This window comes from Pantherophis guttatus, chromosome 1, assembly GCF_059756535.1.
Source record: "Pantherophis guttatus breed Tessera chromosome 1, ASM5975653v1, whole genome shotgun sequence".
In the NCBI taxonomy this organism is placed as follows: Eukaryota; Metazoa; Chordata; class Lepidosauria; order Squamata; family Colubridae; genus Pantherophis; species Pantherophis guttatus.
Genome location: NC_142063.1, coordinates 323,228,202 through 323,249,097, shown reverse-complemented (window position 1 = coordinate 323,249,097; position 20,896 = coordinate 323,228,202). Strand labels below are relative to the sequence as shown.

Below are 20,896 nucleotides of genomic sequence, written 5' to 3'. Positions count from 1 at the left end.
GCCCACCCCAGCTCCGTGAAGGGAAAAAATGTCGTGATATATCACATGATGGTAATGTGATGCCATAAGTTTGGCACCCGTGTGTTAAAGGTTCTAAAAACGCACAACAGTATTTTGGTTCTCATGCACATGGATGCTACTGCAGGTCTCTCTTCCTCCAGCAAGAACAGCATTGAGATTTTTTTCCTCGTAAAATGTAAATTGCATAGCTCTGCAGAAAAGGGAGAAGTAAATAATGACCAAAGGTCATGTCATCACTAGTAAAATGATGTCCTGCTCCAATTACAATGTTGAAGGACTGGATTATCCAAGAGAATATCCTAAAGGAAGAACAAGCTGGTTTTAGATCAGGTAGACCAATTGGTTTCAGACGGGTCACTTTTATGCATCTTTATTAATTTCAGGGTGGCTTCTGGTTCAGTATAGCAGAGTTTATTATGATCCAAGTTGAATAACTGAACAATTGCTAAATGTTTTCTGCTATTTATTGCTCCACAAGGGATCTTCCTTGCAGATCAGGACAGTTCTCCACTTAAAATACTGTATACTACTTCCAACTCTTGTTCAACTTCTATATTTTTGATCCAAGACATTGCACATTTGTGACCCTAAATTGACAAAAAGACATCTCCCAATTTTGCTATAGGGAGATGATCCTCTTAACTCTATTCTTAAGGCATGTCTGAAGAGGCATTCACTTCTTTGCTTCAACATTGCCAAGAGGAACAGTTGATCAATTATCAAAAAGCCTCAAGATTTTTTTCTAAGACCCACAGCCCATAGGTGAACTATCAACAACTAAATAATATAGCACGTTCAAATATTTTGGGGTTGCATTTAAAGCAAGACAAGTCACTCATGCAACTTATATTGTCCATCTTACACAAGGAGTACCTCAGCCATTTTGTTATTTCATCATATGCTCAGTAGTTCTCTGTTGCCTACTGTCATCAAACTTTTCCAGGCCAAAGCTCTAGCCCAACTTCTAATTTAGACCAGCACTGGGCCAAATAGTAACTTCAGACCCACTAGAGATCAGAGTCATGGTTGCTCAGTTACATCTGGCACTCCTAAATTTGTTCTTAGGTTAACATTCATTCTCATCACAATAGAAACTACAGCATGGATACCAGCAATTAACTTCAATTAAACCTAACTTTTTTAGGTTGCCCCACCTCACTGAGCGATCATTTTCAATCCAGCAGGAAGGCGGCTGTTTAGCATTTTGCCGTCAACTCCCAGTTAATTTATGCACATTATATAAGGACCAGGCCACAGAACCTATCTCATGCCGCTTCCTGGTTAGACCTGCAGATTATCCAGTTCTGTGGGAGCCCATCTATATTTATCAGTCCTAGTATTTATCTTTATGCATGTCTACTTTTTTCTTTTCCCCTTGAATGTGGATGGACCTTGGCAAAAACTTGCTGCAATGCCCTTTCTTCTGGGGCTGATCATAGCCAGTACAACAATTCCTATAACTAGCTGCTTGTGCCTTGTGTATGGAAGAAATAAAATGAATAACACATGTGCTTTACACTGTAGCTTTTATTTGGCCTGATACCAGAATTTACCCTTTTCATAAGAATGTCAAGGCAGTGAGAAATTTTAATATAGACTTATAAGACATTTCGAAAGGGGCAGATGGCATAGACAAACAGGAAAGCAAGTAATGTAACCAAATACACTGTCCTTTATTGTACATGACAAGAGCCTCACACAATTGTCATGACCAGGTCCACCATTATAAGCTTGCTGAGCTAAAGGGAGATAGGTGCTGCACAGGACTCACTTTTACAGCTGACTCACTTTTACAATTGAAGTATAAATGCACAACCAGCTTTTCTTTGTGCATCCCAGATATAAGGTATTTGATTACAGCTCCAGTCAACATATTTAGACTAGAATATACAACCAATTGATTCATGGGTCTCAGAAACCTTGGGGATTGTAGTCCCTAAAACACATTAAAAATAATGAAGTTACTAAATATACAAGCTGACATATTAAGTATTGCTAAATAAAACCAGTGTCTTTGCCTTGGTGGCATCACTTCTTTGTCCTGGTCTGGAGTATTTTTTGGAACACCACTCAGGGCTCAAAGGCTTTGGCCCTTCATCCAAAAAAGATGCTCCTCTATTCTAGACAATCGGAAGTGTGTATCAGTACATCCAGAGGATAACCAGTTCAGGAAAGATATACCAACTGGTAGGTAGGAGCAACAGGCCAAAAAGAACCAATATCTAACCTATTATTTCCCCATTGCATACTTTCACACATACAGATATATCAAACCTCTCAGCTGAAAGAGCGCCAATGGCTCGTCAAGATATTTAGGGCAGAGTAGGGTGTATAGGATGGGTCCTACTTCAAAGCTAAAATGGCATTTCCAAGCCACTGATTCAGCTGAAGAGACTACAGCAAAACAAAGCATCGGAGAAGGAGTGAGCATAATAAAATGCCACTCATAGACTGCCTGGGAGACTGACATAGCTTATCCATCCCTTCTTTTAGTTTCAACTAAGACCAGGAGATGAGGAATATCTGGCCCTCAGCCTCCATACAGCTCAGAATTCAGACCTCAGTTTATTTATTTTATTGGTTCGATTTATATGCCACCCTTTTCCGGAGGCTCAGGGCAGCTTACAGTTGAATGATTTACTGTACCTCATCCAGATTTCTTGCAAGAATAATCTGTCTTGTTTGGGAATGGGAATAGAGACACAAAGCCAGAAGTTAAGTGTTGTAAAAAGATAACAAATGGCCCATCCATGTTCATCTCTAGGTCTACTACTAAAGTTTCATCCATTTCAGACTGCTACACATTCTCAGAGGAATGTGGCTCCCAAGAGAAGAAAAGCCCCCCTCTCTCCACATCAGTAGATGTGTATTCCAAAGCAAAGTACCCATCCCAGTTTGCATAATCTGTTCCACAATACAGTAGGGCAAACACATTTTGGGGGAAAGGCCAGGACCCTTTGCTTTTGGTATAAAGAAATCAACATATTAATTGCTTTGAGAAGTGGCAATAGTACAACCTTGGGAAATGTACCAGAAATATCTCAGATCCATAAAGATGGGAAGTAAACCAATAAGGTAGCATTCACTTTGAGAACCAGACTGGAGGACTGGCTCAAAACTTCAGGGGGCACATTTATGATAAAAGGTAAGAATAAAAGGAAGAGCTCCATATATAAAGTGGTAGGAAGTCACTGACCCAGCAACCAATTTATTTGAGATATTACTGAAAGAGGAAGTGCTTTTCCAAAACCATTACTGGGATACACCTTGCTCTTTTAAAGACTGTTATTACCATTGTAGCCTGGGGCAGTCATATCAAGGAAACAGCCTGCCAACAGCTGCCTGGGAGCTCAGCTGAGAACAAGCCTGACAGCACAGCAAATTGGGAGCTTGGAGACATCTGGTCTGGGAAGCTCTGGGCTTCTGCAACAAGTCAAAGTTGTGCTGTTCTTTGTTTTGATGGTCAGACTAAAGAATAAGCAAATTGGTACATCCTGCTTTAGCCATCCAGAGAGCAATAGCCTAAATTTCATTTTCAGCTTCTGAGGCTAGGATCACTGCTAGTGCCTAGAGATGATGGAAACAGCCCAGTCTTTAATGGCCACAGTTGTATCCTGCAGGTATGTCCAAGAAGATTGGATGAGGTTGGTAAGATGAATTTTCAAGCAGGTCCAGGACCCTTCACCACTAGAAGAAGAAATAAAAAATGATTGGAGGCTACAGAGACATAGCATGAGCCATTCAAAGAACTGAGATAACTGCTGATATTGACTTAACTGAAAGTAAGGTGAAATTTAGATGCTCCATGAATTCTACAACCTGTATATTAGATTGCTGCAAGCATACAAAAACCCTATATTTTAAGATAGAGATGGGGAGCCTTCCTCAGAAATGTACACTTTGGTCCTGTCATCTTCTCAGTAGCCAGATTTTGTTCCACAACCCCTCCTAAAAGAAGGCATGACTCAGCCAAGATAATCCAGAATTACTATTTCCTATTGGAATACCTGCAATTACATTCTGTTTCTACCATGTGGTTTCCTTAATTTCTGACATAATTCGTATTCTTTTTATAACTGGAACAATGCTTCCACCTCTGCCTGAAGAAAAACTGGGTTCAATATTCTTAATATTGCCTGGAACACAGCAAGCATGGCTTGTTCCCTCCTTAGGGTGGAGAGTAAACCTGGGCCTCATATTTCAGTTAATGACTATTTTTGGTAACTTTTTTTAGTATAAGCAGCTGACTCTTCAGTTATACTTTACAGTTTTGGTTCCTCCAGATCAGAGGAAAGGATAAAATAGCTCTAGGCTTTCTTAAGTCATTTTTAAAGATTTTTTAAAATCACATCTCTATTATTTTTATAAATAATTCAAGGTGGCAAACATATCTAATATGTCTTCCTCTTATTTTCCCTATAACAACAATCCTGTAAAGTGAGTTGAGTCTGAGAGAGAGTGACTAGCCCAAAGTCACCCAGCTGACTTTCATGCCTAAAATGGAATTAAAAGTCAGTCTCCTAGTTTTTAGTCTGGTGCTTTAACCACTGGACCAAACTGGCTCTCTAATAGTGATCTAAGTTTTGCCAGCTTAGGCAAAAGACACATCAAGCTCACTGCCAACCATCAAGAGAAAGAGCAATTTCTTTTTAACTGGCCCTAATGCTAATTAAACCTGAAATCAGAAAATCCTTCATTTCTAAGAGCTATTCTGTACTATAATTAAAAGAAACATATTGTTACCTTAACCAGGGTGGGGGGCCGTGGGGGTGGTGGTAATCTGCAGACTTTTAGTTGACATTGGATTCCATCTCCCAACTGTTTTTACCATGGGCAATGTTGGTTAGGACTAATAAGTATTGAGAATTTAACATTTGGAGGACTATAAATTCACCTCCCCTACTAAACAAAGTGAGATTATGTGCCCACAAGCCAATATGGAATGTCTGTGTACCATCCTGATAAATTCGCAGGCCAGAAGCTCAACTTTACTAATCCATATGGCTAAACAGATTGATGACACAGAGACAGAAAACAATGCAAATCTGTTTCTTTATGTTCTTTTTGCACCATTTATTCCTCTCATGACAAGGAAATTCCTCTCATGACAATGCAAAGAAAAACTGAAGGCCACCTCTAATAATTGCCATTCCAGAGAATTAAAATCAGCTTTTGAGGCCCTGCCCACACATCTCCAAACTTTGCCAACCCCTAGCCTTAGAAGCTAGGATACGTTAAATAATTAAACATGGGAATGGCCAGGGTACCAGATTATTTTACTAAATCCACACTTTGTGTTCACGTTCTGTAACAAGAAACTCATGAACCTGTGCACATTAAGTGCATTCAGAGTTCACTAGTCACCATCATATTATAATCAATCTGCTGTTTCTCCTCAACTGCCCTTTTTTCAGTGCTTCTTTTGGGATACATTGAGGGTCTGTCTTGTGCATCACTAAGCAGATAGTCCTCTAATTGGGGATCCTCATAGTTCTCTTTCAGCATATGCATACAGACTTTAATATTCTTGTATTCCTATTTAGCTTTAGCAAACATATAATTAACCATGCCAAAGTGAATTAAATTCAGTTCTGCCCGGGGCCCAAAGACACGTAGGCAATACATACTTGCAGAAAGCTAACCACATTTTCCAGGCTCCGTCCAATGACACAGCAATATAGTCCACAGCAGGCAGAAAGCAGTTTCGCATGAGGAACAGCAGTAATTCTCTGAGGTACTCAACAGCATGCAGCACAGAATCTGGCAGCTGTGTCTGAAGCTACGGAGAAAATAAAGATGCTCAGTGGAGCCGTTTACAGGATAGGCTTCTAATCGACTAGCTCCTCACTGGTTTAACATGCTACTAAAATACTCATCACTTGGTAAGTTTGAAAATGACCATGTGCCAAGTTCCTATTGTTCAACAGGCTGCTCAAAGGCCATTGTTTAGATTTCTATGCCAATGACAAAGAGCAACCAACAACAGATGGTTATTGTGTCCAATATCCCTTGGCAGTATAACAATAAAATACAAATCAACCACAACCTGATGTCCACAAGAAGTGCTATACTATAAATTCCATCATTTTCAGTCAATATTATTAGCGGCCAACACTCTGGGGACATCAAACAGAGAAAGATATAACATAACATGCAAGTTATCCCATCCAGAGAGAGAGGAGGGCAAAGACACCAACATTCCCTTCAAGACATTTCTTTGCAAAAGGAATGGAATCATGGAAGGTTGTAACTCCTCTCTGTCAGGAATAGGCATGACAATGGACTCTTCATTGCTGCCCCTGATGCTTCCTCTTTGTCTTCTATGTGGTTTTTGCCATTTGGTCTCTATGTGGTTTTTGTCGTTTTCCTTCCTAATTTCTGAAATCCTCGGTGCATCTGGACATTAAAAACTATACATTTCTCCCCCGTTCTCAACTCCTAATTTTCAACTTCTGCCTAACAAAGCTTGGCTGTCCAGCCAAAAGCATTCTTACCCATTCACTGAGCCTAAGGAGGTTGTTGCTGAGCCAGGCTAAATGAGCAGAGCACTTCCCAGAGATGTAGATAGCAGTTTCATTTGTCTTGGTCCAGGCCAGCTCCAAATTGGGTCCGAGCACTGTTGCCACTTGGGAGTAGTAGATTGGTATATTTGCTTCTAGCCAGCTGCAGGGAGATTAAGGGGGATGGAATGAGGTTTTGCCTTGAAAAAGAAATTCCTTCAAAGGCGTCACCCAGTCAGATGGAATCATCTCTCAATTGTCTGTGGTTCTGAATACAATACAGATCTCTTCTGGATGCTCTTTTAAAAAGTGCTCCCTTTGCTAAAACAGCTAAAACATATTACCAACCTGTAACCTTTTATAGAGAAATGGGAAACTTTGTCCCAGGCTTGCTCAGTTGCAGACAGGATGCCAGAAGAACGAAGGACATGTGCAGAGGCAGAAGCTGCAAAACAAAACAAAACATGGACGAAAAATTTTCATTACAGTGAAGCCCATGTATTTTTCAACCTTATTATGGGGAGAAAAGAAGCACCATCTCACATGCCTCCAGAAACAAATCCTAACCTTGGAAGGAGCCATGAGTCTTGATATCATATGTCAGAAATCCAGCAGTAACTATCAGGAGGACTAAAATCAGCCATGGCCAACGAAACTCACTGGCTTTCATCTTGAGCAGCAGGTTCTAAAGAACAGAACCAAAGAAGCAGTGCTGTAAAGCAGAATGAAGCAAATAAGCATCCTATAGGTTTGCTAACTCGTGTGCCATTCCATAAGCAAATAAATTACCTTGCATGCAGCTCTACAAGCTGCTACATCCTGAACATTATTTGGTCCTTTCATAGCCAGCTCTTCATTTATGACACTGAATGAACGAACTGTCTCCTGTAAAGATTTTCGCACCTAGGAAACAAAAAGTCCAGTAAAGTCCAGAAGCAATCAGTCCTCCCTTTGCCTAGCGTTTATTTGCTTTTTATAATATTTATTTTTATATTTTTTTTAATGTCTGTTATTTTTATATCTGTTGCTGTCTTTGATTGTTATGCACCTCTCTGAGTCACCTTTGGTGAGATGGGAGGCTATATAAATTAGATAGATAATAAAGAAACAAACATGTATTTTCATTAAAGCTCATCTGCATAAAGCTTTCAAGATTCATCACTTTGTTTGATTTTAGTGTCTGTGAGTCACATTCACAAGTGGGCACAAACAGAATTCCTTCAGTTCAGTTCAGTTCAGTCACAAACTACGGAGAATATATCTTTTCATTTTCTAATCTGTTTTAGCCATACGTAAAACACCATACTAAATTTTAGTATCTCAACAAATACTTCCTGGTATGTTAAAATAATAACTTCCTTTGCATTGAATCAATCTGCCCTTCAGGTGCACATATATATATTCTCTTGATATTTATTACCCTTCTCTGACTTTGCTTACTCAAGTCTCCCATGAAAAATCTATTCCTTGGGGGAAAAAAGAGACACAAACCTTTTTGGTAGTGTTGCCCCAGGTCTCCAAAAAGTGATTCAGGAGCAAGCTGAAAAAACGAAGCAAACATATTAACAGTGAGGTGTTTTAAAGAACTCTATCTCCTAAACTCAGATATTGGAACAGAAAAAGTGTGGAAACAGTGGAGGCCCATTCACAACTGTATATGAAAAGGAAGAAATTGCTATGCATCTTAACGAATGATTAAGTCAGCTAATAGCTGGCAGTTGCTTACCATACAATTTGATTTTATCTTGATTAATTTTGATTTTGTGGCACAGTGTTAAATCAACCCACCGTATTAATTTACATTGCAGTGTATTATCCTAATCCATTCAGCAAGCAGATCTAACTGTATTATGTGATAGGATTTTTCTATCTCCTCCCTGCCTCCCTCCCCACTGAATATGTGAATGATGAACCATTGTTTATTAGGGCAAATTAGCTTTATAACATGCAAAATACAACATGGCTGAATTGCTCATGTGATCAAAGTAGCACTTTTTTCATTCTTACCTTGATTGTGGGAGGTGTTTGATGTATAATTGTCTCCAGACACTGAAACTGAGAGGATCAAGATTGAGGCACTGGGTCAAACAGTTCAGAAGCTGCAGAAGGCAAGTCAGAATAATTCTCAGAGGACTAAAAATTAGACACTGGACATTTCCAAACAGCAGTGATCAGTCATAATATTACAGGTTTCAAGACAGCAGATTTAATTTATCAAGTTTCTCCATTCAATGGAAAAAAAACTTCCCTGCCTTTGGGACATTGAAAAAGACATGGGTATCTTAATGTTACTTCTTTGAATCAGGAGAACTCAGCTATGGAGTTTGTGCAGGCACCTCATTCTTGCACATCTACTCTCTATGGAAATAAAAGGAGCAAAGCACAGAGCCATTTGATTTTACCAGTGAAAGAAAACAGTCATAGCTTGAAAAGAACAGCAAATACTTCACACCAAGAAAAGATGCTTGCCCCATGAACATCTCGAATTAAAAGATAGCCCTGAACTCTTAAGCCACAACCACTTGAGTAAATAAAACAGTCTGGCTGGAACAACTTGACTTCATTTAAGGTTAAGAGTCATTGACTGAGATGGGTGGCCATAGAAATTGAATGGAATGGAATGGAATGAATGAATGAATGAATGAAACATTTCATATTATAAGCTTATCTTGAACCTCCCTGAGATTCTTTCTGATTCAAAAGAGGGGATAACCATCTGTATGAATTTTAAAACCTGTAAAATCTACATTAAAATAAAATAATTTTTGATTAAAAATGAAAGCCAGCGTAACATAGTAGTGAAGGTGTTTGAGCAGCAGCAGGGACAGCAAGATTCACTCACATCTATGAAAGCTTGCTGGGTGAATTTGGGCAAATATTGCAACCTAACCTATTTTGCAGGGGAAAAAATAGGGGAAACATGTTACCTTGAGCTCCTGGATGAAAGGTGGGCTATAAAAATAAAAATGAATTACATATTGTAGGCCAACTAAGACAGACACATCTTCAAAACCTTAAAAAGATGGGAATGGGGGACACTGTGCTGCAGTCAGGCTTCTCCTCTGTAAATCAGCCTCCTCCTTTCCAGATTATGATGAGAGAGGAGAAAAGGTCAACTTTGCAGACAGTTCGGTTAGAATAGTCCTTGACTCAGCCCTCCCTCCCTTATCAACATCTATGTGAACCTGCTGGAGGGCAACTGCTTGTGTGGGATAATATATCTCCCTCTTTGGTTTGAGCATAAGATGAACTCCCTACCCTGGTGCTATCAGGATTGGAAAAGGAAAAAACAAACAAACACCACAAATCCAGGCTTAATCCCAGCAGGATGAAATGGCTGTTGATCTGGAAGGCCTTAAAAACATTTACCCAGATGTACAGAGTAAGGAAGATGATGTGGACTATTCTATTACTGGAGTGACGAGAGGTGAAAAATATTCTAAGTCACAAACAAAGCAGATAAAGAGTTCATAAGAAGTTCAGACAAAACAGTTCCCTAACTCACTGAAGTATGAGAAGAGGGAGGAGGTACAACCCAACAAGACTTGCAAGATTCTGTTATTGTAGCCAATCTCAAGAAAAAATAGTTTTAACCATCCTGTGGAATTGATTTCTTGGTCTGGCCTACCTAGAGAAGCCGACAAAAGAGCATATGGTGCTCTTCTGTTTCTGATGTTTGCTTTGCTGTTGGATTGATATCTTGGAATTATTTTTGTATTTGTTTTGATTACTTTTTAGTATTTTGCTGTTTTTATTATTTTATTGCTCTGAACCACCCTGAGTTGATTTGAATGGGGTAATATACAAGAACTATTACCCAGGTAAAGAGGGCTGGTGTAAGACCAACTTTCACCGAGCAGTGGTCCAAGAAAATAAGGTTATTCCAGAGGGTTTCAACAGCAGAGTATTATTCCAGATATAGCTAAAGAACAAAAGTATGTAACCAGCAACACACGAGAGCTAAAATCAACTGTGTTTGGCCTAGAATCATAGCTATTCTAAATCTAACAGCATGTATGAGCTGCACCAGACAAACCAAGTTCAAAGTGCAATACTGAAATCACCTTGCCTTAATAGCTTGATTTGGTCAGCTCAGCTCAGCCAGGGAGTTTGCAAGACAGGGAAGTAGCTAGTATAGAAGTTACATTTCTATATTCATTATATTCCTTGTTACTATTTTCAAGGTCACAGATTGCATAAGGTTGAGCTCTGACAAAATTTCTGGAACCGATAATGTCATTCATATGGACTAAAATTAGATTGTCTCCATGCTCATTTACACTCCTGGATAGCATATCAGTTATTTCATCTATTACCAAATCACAAATAATTTTAGTTTTTTTCTTTCCTGATTTACCAGATACATATGCAGATCTAAACAATTAGGATTAGTTACTCAGATACAGTTGATAGGGAAGCAGGGAGATATCAAATGTTAATAAAATACTCACATTAATAGAACTAACATAATTGATTATCTAAATGATCAAGTCAACAATTCTGAACTTCCTAGTGAATATTCTGATTGGATTGGTTCTGCAGAAACAGCAGACTTCCTCTTTATAAGGCTCACTCTGTCATGGAAAAGATTGCCCCTTGTATGAAGAGATGTAACACTGAAGGGTTCAAGTTAACATGCTATTGTGCCCTAATTAATTGGGTGCCACTTTTTAATGCAGATTATTTGTTGGCTAAATGTTGCAGCCCATCAGACTGCTTAAGAACTATGTTTGTTCCTTCTGATCCTGTCCCCCTCCCAGCCTCACCTCTTTCTTCATGTCATGGGGACAGCTGGGCATGGTTCTGGAGAGGAAGGAAGGGAAATAAGTATGCAGGGAAGTTTCAGGATTAGCGCCAAAGGCCAACACTTTCAGGCGGGGATACAATTGCCGGAGCTGCTCCTGCAGACTGAAGAAAAAAGCAAATTATATCAGTCCAACCATGTCCCAAAATGAGAAAGGTGCATTACTGCTACAGACATCTTCCAAAGATACCAAGAAGAAAAACCAGATAATGGGCTTAAGGATGTTACAATGACTCTTCATTTGTTGCACCTTCCCTCATTCATCAACCCTGCCAAAATTTTGTGCTCAACAATGGTGCAATCATTCCCTCACATGAAGGAATGTTGGAAAAATGCCATGGCCTCCATTCTTCTAAGGGAGTGTTTCTCAAACTTGGCAACTTTTAACAGATGTGGACTTCAGCTCCCAGTATTCCCTTAGCCAAACATGTTAGCTGGGGAATTCCAGAAATACCCTTTTAAGGCTACAGAAATTGTGTTCAAGAGCAAGTTCTGGAGCACTGTGCTCCATTGTCTAAGGCATAGAAATACCTGTCAACAAACTGGTGCAAGAGAAACAAGGGCAGGAAAAGGAGGGAGAAGAAAACAGGCAGGTGCTAAAGAACAACGGAGTGACTGTTGCTTCCTTTGCACCCCATTTTTAAAAATTCATATAAGAATAATGCAAGAAGAAACAAATGACTGTAAAAAGTACCGGGTTTGGTGGACTATAAAGTCACCAGTAATATATTGTAAGTTATTGGCACCTGACAACTCCTTCCACCTTTGTGCTTGTAATATTTTACAATTAAAAAAAAACCCTGAACAATAATACGCAAAATTTCTGTGTGTCAAAAACTGAAGCGGGAATAATTAATCTTGCTATGGAAAAACTATCAAAAAGAAAAAAACAGACACATGTGGCTGCAGAAAATGATGGGCATGTGTCCTTTTTACTTTTTGTTACTTTTATTAATTACTTATTACTGCTGCATTTGAGCAAATATTGTGGCCTTTCTGCCTGCACTTCTACCTTACATTTACCATCTCCTCCTTTGGCTGTTTATCTAACAAGGGAACAACTTTCATTAAATAAATAATATAACATATCTGGTTGGCTGGCGCAATACATGCCTGCTCCTATATAGGACAAATGTTGTCCTGACCCAGAAATTATTTGCCCCAGTCCCATTCCCCCGCCCCCCGGCCCCACTGTTATCCCAAAGTTCCTCCATCTATAAAAGAAGCATTCCCACAGCAATATTTTCTGAGACAGGAGAGGTGGATTGATTGCATATGATTCTTCTTTTGGCTGACATACCTGGAGGATAAAGAGTTGTTGGGCATGAACGCAAAATCCAAAAGAGGGAAGAAGTCTTTGGGCCCTAACATCCCAAACCCTTTTGTCAAATTAGGATGTATCCTGCCAAAGAGAAAGCATGGTTAGTCTATCCTCAGATTCCTGGCTATCAATGTCAAGTGAATCTCATTCCAAATTCTTCTTCCACATCTAAATTCTCTCATGATCACAATTATTCCCAACAACATATACAGAAAGGCTTTAATAATCTGTAGATGAATTATCAGAGCTTTTAGTATCCTGGACAACCTTCCTTTTGCATCACAAAGATTCACTTCTATCTATGAAATCTGTCCCAGCCCTCCTAGTACAGGAGTAAGACTTAACTCCCTATAGAGCAAGAGATGACAACCATTTAAGCTGTGACAAAACAGACAAAACATGGCCGAAAAAGAAACAAGTGGACCGTAACTGATAAAAGCTCAAACACACACTATTTTAAATCTGTATTTGAGATTAAAAAAAGGAAAGGAAACATGGACTAACAGTTCTTCAGTTATTTTGCTGTTTGCAAAGCCTCTTGGAAAGTTAAACTGATTTATGAATTAGTGTCTACCCTTTTAGGGTACTGATGGTAAACGGAAGGGTTAAAAACCTGATGGCAAAGTCAACATGCACAAATGTTTCCCAATAACAGCACTCCCCATTACACATGAACTCACATCAGCAGCCGATCCAAGTAACTGATGGCATATGGAGAGAGAGATTTGATGCCCAGAACCGGAAGCATGATGCCAAGCCACACTAGGAAGAGAAGGGACATAACAGTACTTTTTGGGGGAAGGAGGGGGAGAAACATGCTGCACTCATAACTTTCCATTCCTCCACGAAGGAATTCAGCACTGTCCACTGAAAAACAGTGGGATGTGCCTAAGCAATTTCCCTCCCGGGTATAGACTAATTCTGTTTCCAAAGACAGCTGCTTCATCCACATTCAGCAGGTTACTTGCCAAAGAAAGAGGCTGAACATAAGAGAATCTTATCACCAACACTGACATTCTCTAAATTCCGCTGATGTTACCTAGCCTGGTAATGAAACATTCAGAAACCAACCTACAAGCTCAGAGAACGAACCTCCACTTTCAGGGTCTTATCACTTGCCGGGAACAACTTTGCTCTTCCCACTTCTCCTGCTGGGCGTAAGGCTCCCCTAAGAACATAGGCAAGCATAATTCTAAAAGTTACAGATTTAAGCTGCTTGACCTGCCTTTAAACAGCTGTTATTGAGGTACCAACTTTTCCCCCGTTTTTTCCCTGTGAAAGCTGAAAGTGGAGCATAGCGCTATTTCAGCAGAGGCACTTGAAGTACCTATTTTTGAAGGAGTTAGCACAGGGATGAGACTCAACCGGCCAAAGTTATGGTACACTCAAAACTTTCCCACATTTATTCTAATGTATGAGAAACTTCAATAGGATTGTCCCACTCAATGTGTGGGAAGATGTTTATGAACATGAAGAATACTTCTTTGGAGGACTATAAACTCAGCTATTTATTAGATTCCTTATCAGATACCGCTTTTTGGATGTTACTTACAAAACAAGTTTAGCTAGTTTGAAAATCTTTTTTTCTTTACTCTGAATTAAGCATGCAAAATTCTTCAAGTTTCATTCCCAGACTCTTTTTGAATGGTCAATTTTGCTTTTTATTATTTCGGTTGACATTAGGTACTTTTAAGAATGTGTAGGCAAGTAGGATTTTCATTAATACATAAATGCAAGTGGTAAAATAATGGCATATGAAAAATATTAAAACTTTAAAGGTTGCCATGAATTTCAGGGCATTAAAAAGCAAACATTCCCAATGAACATAAAAATCCTGTTGTTCTCACCTTTAAGCCCTTCTGTAAGGTCAGCAAAACCAGCTTGCCCCAAGGCCCACATAATGGTGAGACATTTGGCTGGTCGATTCTGGTGGGATCTCAACAGCTCAAGATACTGAAACAGAAAAGGCAAAGGCAGTTTATTGTAACCTTCGTAGCAAGAAAGAACGCAAAGCATTCTGCCTCACAGGGCTCCTTGCTAACTGATCTCATCCAACATGGCATCCTCAGACATAAAACGGTTAGTTCATTTGGCATTCCATGGACCACAGTGCAATTAGTCTTCCAATATTCAATTTTACAAAGATGATCTTGAATATGTTACAACTTCTTTTTAGAAAAGTAGACCCCCTGTCAACTTACCTTGCTCAAGTTTGCTGTAGCAACTTTAGGTTTGTCCAGTAATATAGCCTGTATGCAGATCCTATAGCTGTGCAGTGACTCCCCTGAAAGGTAAGGCGATTAGGTTACTGCCACATAGGATATATTAACTTGGACATGCTGAGTCTTGCAGAAAAAAAAATCTGTTTGAATTTGGGATGTGAATCTTGCTTTCCTAATATGTGAAATGTGCTATTTCTGCCAATCACTCTTCCTCCATTAATTTGTCATAAAAATAGTGAAATCTTATTTAACAAAATAACAGAGTTGGAAGGGACCTTGGAGGTCTTATAGTCCAACCTCCTGTTCAACCAGAAGATCTATACCATTTCAGACAATGGTTGTTCAATCTCCTCTTAAAAACCTCCAGTGATGGAGCACTGACAATTTCTGGAGGCAAGCTGTTCTACTGATTAATTGTTTTTACTGTCAGAAAATTTCTCCTTATTTCTAGATTAGTTCTCTCCTTGATTAGTTTCCATCCCTTGCTTCTTGTCCTACCTTCAAGTGCTTTTGAAAATAGTTTTGACTCCTTCTTCTTTGTGGCAGCCCCTCCAATACTGTAACATTGCTACCATGTCACGCCTAGTTCTTCTTTTCATTAAACTAGACATATCCTTTAACTGTTCTTCATATATTTTAGCCTCCAATCCCCTAATAATCTTTGTTGCTCTTCTCTGTACTTTTTCTAGAGTCTCAATATCTTCTATGTATCATGGTGACCAAAACTGGATGCAATTCCAAGTGTGGTCTTACTAAGGCATTATAAAACGGTACTAATACTTCACATGATCTTGATTCTATCCCTCTATTAATGCAGCCTAGGACTGTAATAGCCTTTTTGGCAGCTGCAGTACACTGCTGGCTGATATTTAAATTATTGTTTACTAGGCACCTCCTATTCTATACCATAATATAGAATATTGGTTGTTCTTACCTAAGTGTAAAACCGTACTTTTCTTACCACTGAATTTATTTTGTTATAGGGCCCAGATCATCCTTTAAATTAAATTAAGGGTCCACTGTGCCCTTTCCTCCTCCATTAATTCTTTGTTAGGAAGTTAACTTTATGCTTCTATTTCTTTTACAACTGATTCTCAAAATGCAAAGTTCTTGAAGAAATGACCTGCCTCCCATTAGCTACATGTAAAAGAAACCATCATCCTGTTCTTAATCTTGCTTAGTGTCCTCTGCCTACATGGCAGCAGCTTTGATTCCAAGATATATTAGCTGATCCATACTTTACTCTTATCTTACCAGGAGTTTTGTCCAACTCTTGCAACATTGTGTAAATACAATGGTCCAAGAAAAGCTCCAGGACACCTCCAGCTTTCAACAGTAGGGACTTGATAATGCTCCTTAGTTCTTTATTCACCAGACAGTAGGGATAGTCTGCAGCCAAAAATATAAATAGCAAGATCAAGATTTTAGTCAGCATCCATTTGGTCAGAGCACTGCTACCACCACATTTCCATACATCTGCTTAAAACAAGCATCCGAGGTGGGGTATGATCAGGAGGCCACTTCTGAAAAAGAGCAGCACATCCCTGAGCGTGCTAGGATGTTATAATACAGATTATTACAGTAGAACCTATGAATATAGTTGCTATTTCAGCAGGATCATACCACAAGTCAAGGAAAGAGGCCTAAATGAAAGTTGTGCAATATTTTCACTTCAACGACAAAAGATGTTCAATTACAGCAGATGCCCTTACCCCCTAAAATAATGTATCTCTGGGGCCTCTTCCAAATTAAAACTGCCAGTATGCACTCTGAAAGTGCTTCAATTTAATTTCACTTTTTTCCTCTTTGAAGGGTAGCTCCTCCTGGGTTTTTTGGGGGTGAAGCTGGCACTCAGGCTGCCCAGAGTGGGCATGCAGATTTATCATCGGAACCACATTAAACAGCCCTAGGAAAAGCTGCTCTTGAAAGAAGATAAAACCTGGCAAGAATGCCTTGATCCTGGGCAAGTCACCTTGCATAGCGCTCAAAGGCAGGTTTGAGGCCATTGCATGAGCTGTTGCTGCGAGTGCAAAGACCACTAACATATCCCAAGGTTTTGATCTCAGATATCACAGCCCCAGCAGTTCATCATAAACAGCACATATGTAGGCAGAGTGAACCAAGTGGCGTTCCCCCATCCAACTCCCCTTTCCTCCGCAATTTGAAAACCTCTGTGTTCCACTTTCCTCTATATACCTCTAGGCAAAATAATTCAATTGCAAGTATACTAAGGCATTAACTATTATGGCCATGCTGTCCTTTTAAGAGCTGGAGAGCCAAACAAAGCTGATGAAAGATAATTCTATATGGCCTAAAGTAATCTGACTGAATAAAGGAATAGCTCCCAGAAAGGGCAACCTCAAGTAGGACAATTTAAATGGCTACCTCTAGTACATGCATGCTTATTCTAATAACAGTAATCCCATTTTTGAATGACAGCAACATTATCCCCTTGGTGCTACCAACCATGAGGGTGCTGACTGAGGGTGGGCTCACTCTTCATGGCCTGCAGCTTGTAGTTCAAATATCCAGCTAGATCTTTTACCCACACGGAAGGGTTCTCTGGGAACAAGTTCAAGCTTTTATCAAGCTCTCTCTGGAGTTCTGATAAATCCAGCTGGAATTTAAAAGAAAAAGGTACAGTGAAGAACTGGAAAGGGGAGAACTGTCAACCTAATCTCAGCCTCATTTGCAGATCGGGTGGGAGCTAAAATTATAATGCAAGCTGGCAGCAACTAGAATTGCTTTATGGAATGAGAACTATATGTGACCTTTGAATATTATCGGGAGGTGATAATTAAAAAAAGTCAGGGCAAGAACAAAAACTAAACTTAACCCTATTTGTCATATTTATACTGCAGCCTATCTCACAAACAACTGACTCTGGGTGAAGTAAAACAAAGCTAAAAAAAAGATACCTATGAATATTTACAATATTATCAAAAGCTCTGAATTATAACAAGCATAAAGCTAAAAGAAAAAGAATTGGACAAAGAACAATTTGTATATATTATTATAACAAAATTAATTATGATTTCCTTTCATGTGATAAGTAATAATATTCTTTGGTCCTAATTATACATAACAGTTTGGTATCAACTTTTCAAACAGCTGTGGGGCATGCAAGCGATACAGCTCTTAAATATGTAACCTACTCCAGGGAGAAATAAGGGGAGTCTAAAGTGAGACTGAGTTTGAGAATGGATTCTTCTGAAAACAACAAGATAAATACACCCAATGTTACAGTTTTCCTAAATAAATAACATTTGTCTGAGAAAGAAGTCACTACAAAGTACTGGTAACCATACAGTGACTCCAGATAAAAATTTACCTTCCCTCTGCAGAAAAAGAACGATGTTAAGTTCAACTTAAATTGCACAACAAATAATTGCATTCAATAATTCTTGGGTCAACTACTGTTCTTTCTACCGTACATAGTTGCAATTAAAGACTTGTAGATAATAACATTACTAGATAAAGAATAAACTTTCAGTACATTGCCTTCTCTGTTTCAGAGGTAATCTCTAATTTGCAATATAATACAAAGATACAAAAGAGACAATTTTGGGGAAAATGATACTGACTGCTTTCAATGCATCCTCCAGAGTCCGGTTTTTGATTTGCTTGTTCTGTCCACTATCTCCAGTTGTCCCTTTCTTAGCATTTTTTCCAGGGTTTTGCTTTTTCTGCTGCTGGCGTCCAGGTGGTGGAGGCACCTGTTCTTTATTCTGCTTCTTTGTTGATTTCTCAAAGCCAAGTTCAAAGAGAGTTTCTGAAGTGGCAAGAGGAACTATGAGAATAGAAGAGAGACATGTGAAGCCTGACTACTGAAATGGCCATTTAACAAGTTACAGAATTAACCCACTTTCTAGATTTACACACAATACATTTTTAAAAATGAACTAGTCATAAACTAAGCCACAAAGTGGGACCTAATGTTAACTCACTTTGTATGTAATCTAAATACTTTTCTCCAATGACTTATCTAATTTAATAAATGCACGATGTACATGGCTAAAAAATAAAACTGCATAAAATAAATTAGCATCATTAAAAGACCCAGCTTTTGAAAAAAGTGCTTTTGTTACAGAGCAATGTTTCTTCTTGTATATTACACGCTCCTACAGATCCCAGAATATCTCACCATTGGGCTCAACAGTAGAAAGAACAAATCTGTAAAAAAAAGTATAGCCAATTTTAAACAGAGGGGAAATGCTTCTGAACATCCAACTAGAGATCCGATGTTTCAGAGTCACGTGCCATCAAGACCCACACTATGAGGGGAGGAGTGGTCTCCTGCGTGAGCAGGGGGTTGGGCTAGATGACCTCCAAGGTCCCTTCCAACTCTATTACTGTTACAGTCACTTGGTAACTGGAAGGGTCTCTAGATCTCCGCTGGCTTCCCTGACTTTCAAGGCCTCCCCGTCCGTTCGGTGGCAGGGAATTTGTTCCAGGGAGGGCTGGGCTTAAAACCCCGAAGCAGAAAAGCCACGGGAAAAGCATAACGTGTGTTCCAGCACGTGGCCAGACTCCTTTCTGCCAACTGACAAGTCCTTCCCTTGTCTGCCACCTCGGGAGGGAAAAAAAATCCCCTAAAACGGAGGTCTATGTAACCGGCGCAGGTAGCCGACCCCGCCTGCCTGCCTTCTTTCCACTTGCACGGTAGGCTACCGCTGCATATGGAGGCTCAACTGTGTGTCTGTGCTCCTCACTCACTGGGCGAGGCCAGACCGCGTCCTCCGTTGGCGTCTCCAAGCGCCTTTCGCCCCATAGAGCCGCCGCCGCCGCCGGCCGCTCCCCTGCGGGAAGGCTTCCGCACCACCTCCCAACGTGCCGTCGCAGCCATCAGCCTTCCCTGGCCCGCTTCCTACGCCTTCGCCTCCTTCGGTCATCGACGCGCGCGCGCGCGCGCCCTCGTGAGGGAGGAAAAAACGGGCCCGCGCGCTGACTTTCCTCCCTCGCGCAATTACGGCCCCGCCCCCCCTTCGGCTTCCAGGCCGCGCTCATTGGGCGAGACGCCCCTTCCGCGCGACTCCGCGGCGAACGTTGCTTCTGCCACGTTCCTAAAGCTCGCCCGCCTCCCCGGGACGTGATACACGAGCGCCGCCCCTCCTTCCCAGTTTGGACCGAGGAAAGCGAAGCCTGTTCCTTGTTTTTTGGAGTCATTCGCCACGCCGTCGAATTGGAGAGGGGAGGGGGCGCGACTTTGATGGAGCAGAGGGTGGCCGGCTACTTAATAGCGTCTTGTCTCGGCAGTCGAGAGAATTCAGCTACAGCAGGGGTCTCCAACCTTGGCCACTTTAAGCCTGGCGGACTTCAACTCCCAGAATTCCCCAGCCAGCAAAGCTGGCTGGGGAATTCTGGGAGTTGAAGTCCGCCAGGCTTAAAGTGGCCAAGGTTGGAGCCCTGAGCTAGAGAAAAATCGCTTTGGAGACACCTGAAAAGCCGGATTTGGACTCGGATCAACACGGTTCTGCCTACATCCCCGCGGAAGACCCAAGAAACAACCGAGCCGTTCTTGTTCATTGGCCTGTTGTGGCACAGAGCTACATCGCCTCTGAATAAGGAACTGTCGGCCTTGATTTTCATGCCAAACAGCCCCTGGTGGAGGAACGTTCGTTCATTTGTTTGATGCCTTGTACAAATTTGACACGGTGGCTCAGGGGCTAAGACGCTGAGCTTGTCAATCGAAAGGTCGGCAGTTCAGCGGTTCGAATCCCTAGTGCCGCGTAATGGGGTGAGCTCCCGTTACTTGTCCCAGCTTCTGCCAACCTAGCAGTTCGAAAGCATGTAAAAAGTGCAAGTAGAAAAATAGGGACCACCTTTGGTGGGAAGGTAACAGCGTTCTGTGCGCCTTTGGCGTTTAGTCATGCTGGCCACATGACTTCGGAGACGTCTTCTGACAGTGGCTTTGAAATGGAGATGAGCACCACCTCCTAGAGTTGGAAACGACTAGCACATACCTGAGAGGGAAACCTTTACCTTTACATCATTCATTGTCATGTCTGTGGAGATTCTCAGTCATCCA

At 40.6% G+C, this 20,896-nt stretch overlaps 1 protein-coding gene across 1 annotated transcript; it reads right to left on the bottom strand.

Moving 5' to 3' along the window:
* Positions 1-1,530: 1,530 nt before the first annotated feature.
* TMEM214 (transmembrane protein 214) lies at positions 1,531-19,947 on the bottom strand. Its single transcript, XM_034421158.2, has 17 exons — positions 19,585-19,947; positions 18,453-18,658; positions 17,335-17,485; positions 16,123-16,257; positions 14,848-14,930; positions 14,494-14,599; positions 13,327-13,408; positions 12,626-12,727; positions 11,288-11,429; positions 8,529-8,620; positions 8,013-8,061; positions 7,311-7,424; positions 7,089-7,206; positions 6,870-6,966; positions 6,516-6,684; positions 5,649-5,800; positions 1,531-3,708 (listed from the first exon to the last, which is right to left on the bottom strand). Exons 1-17 carry the CDS (start codon positions 19,712-19,714, stop codon positions 3,582-3,584), a joined length of 2,055 nt encoding a protein of 684 aa, XP_034277049.2. The 5' UTR covers positions 19,715-19,947; the 3' UTR covers positions 1,531-3,581.
* Between the last annotated feature and the right edge of the window lie 949 nt (positions 19,948-20,896).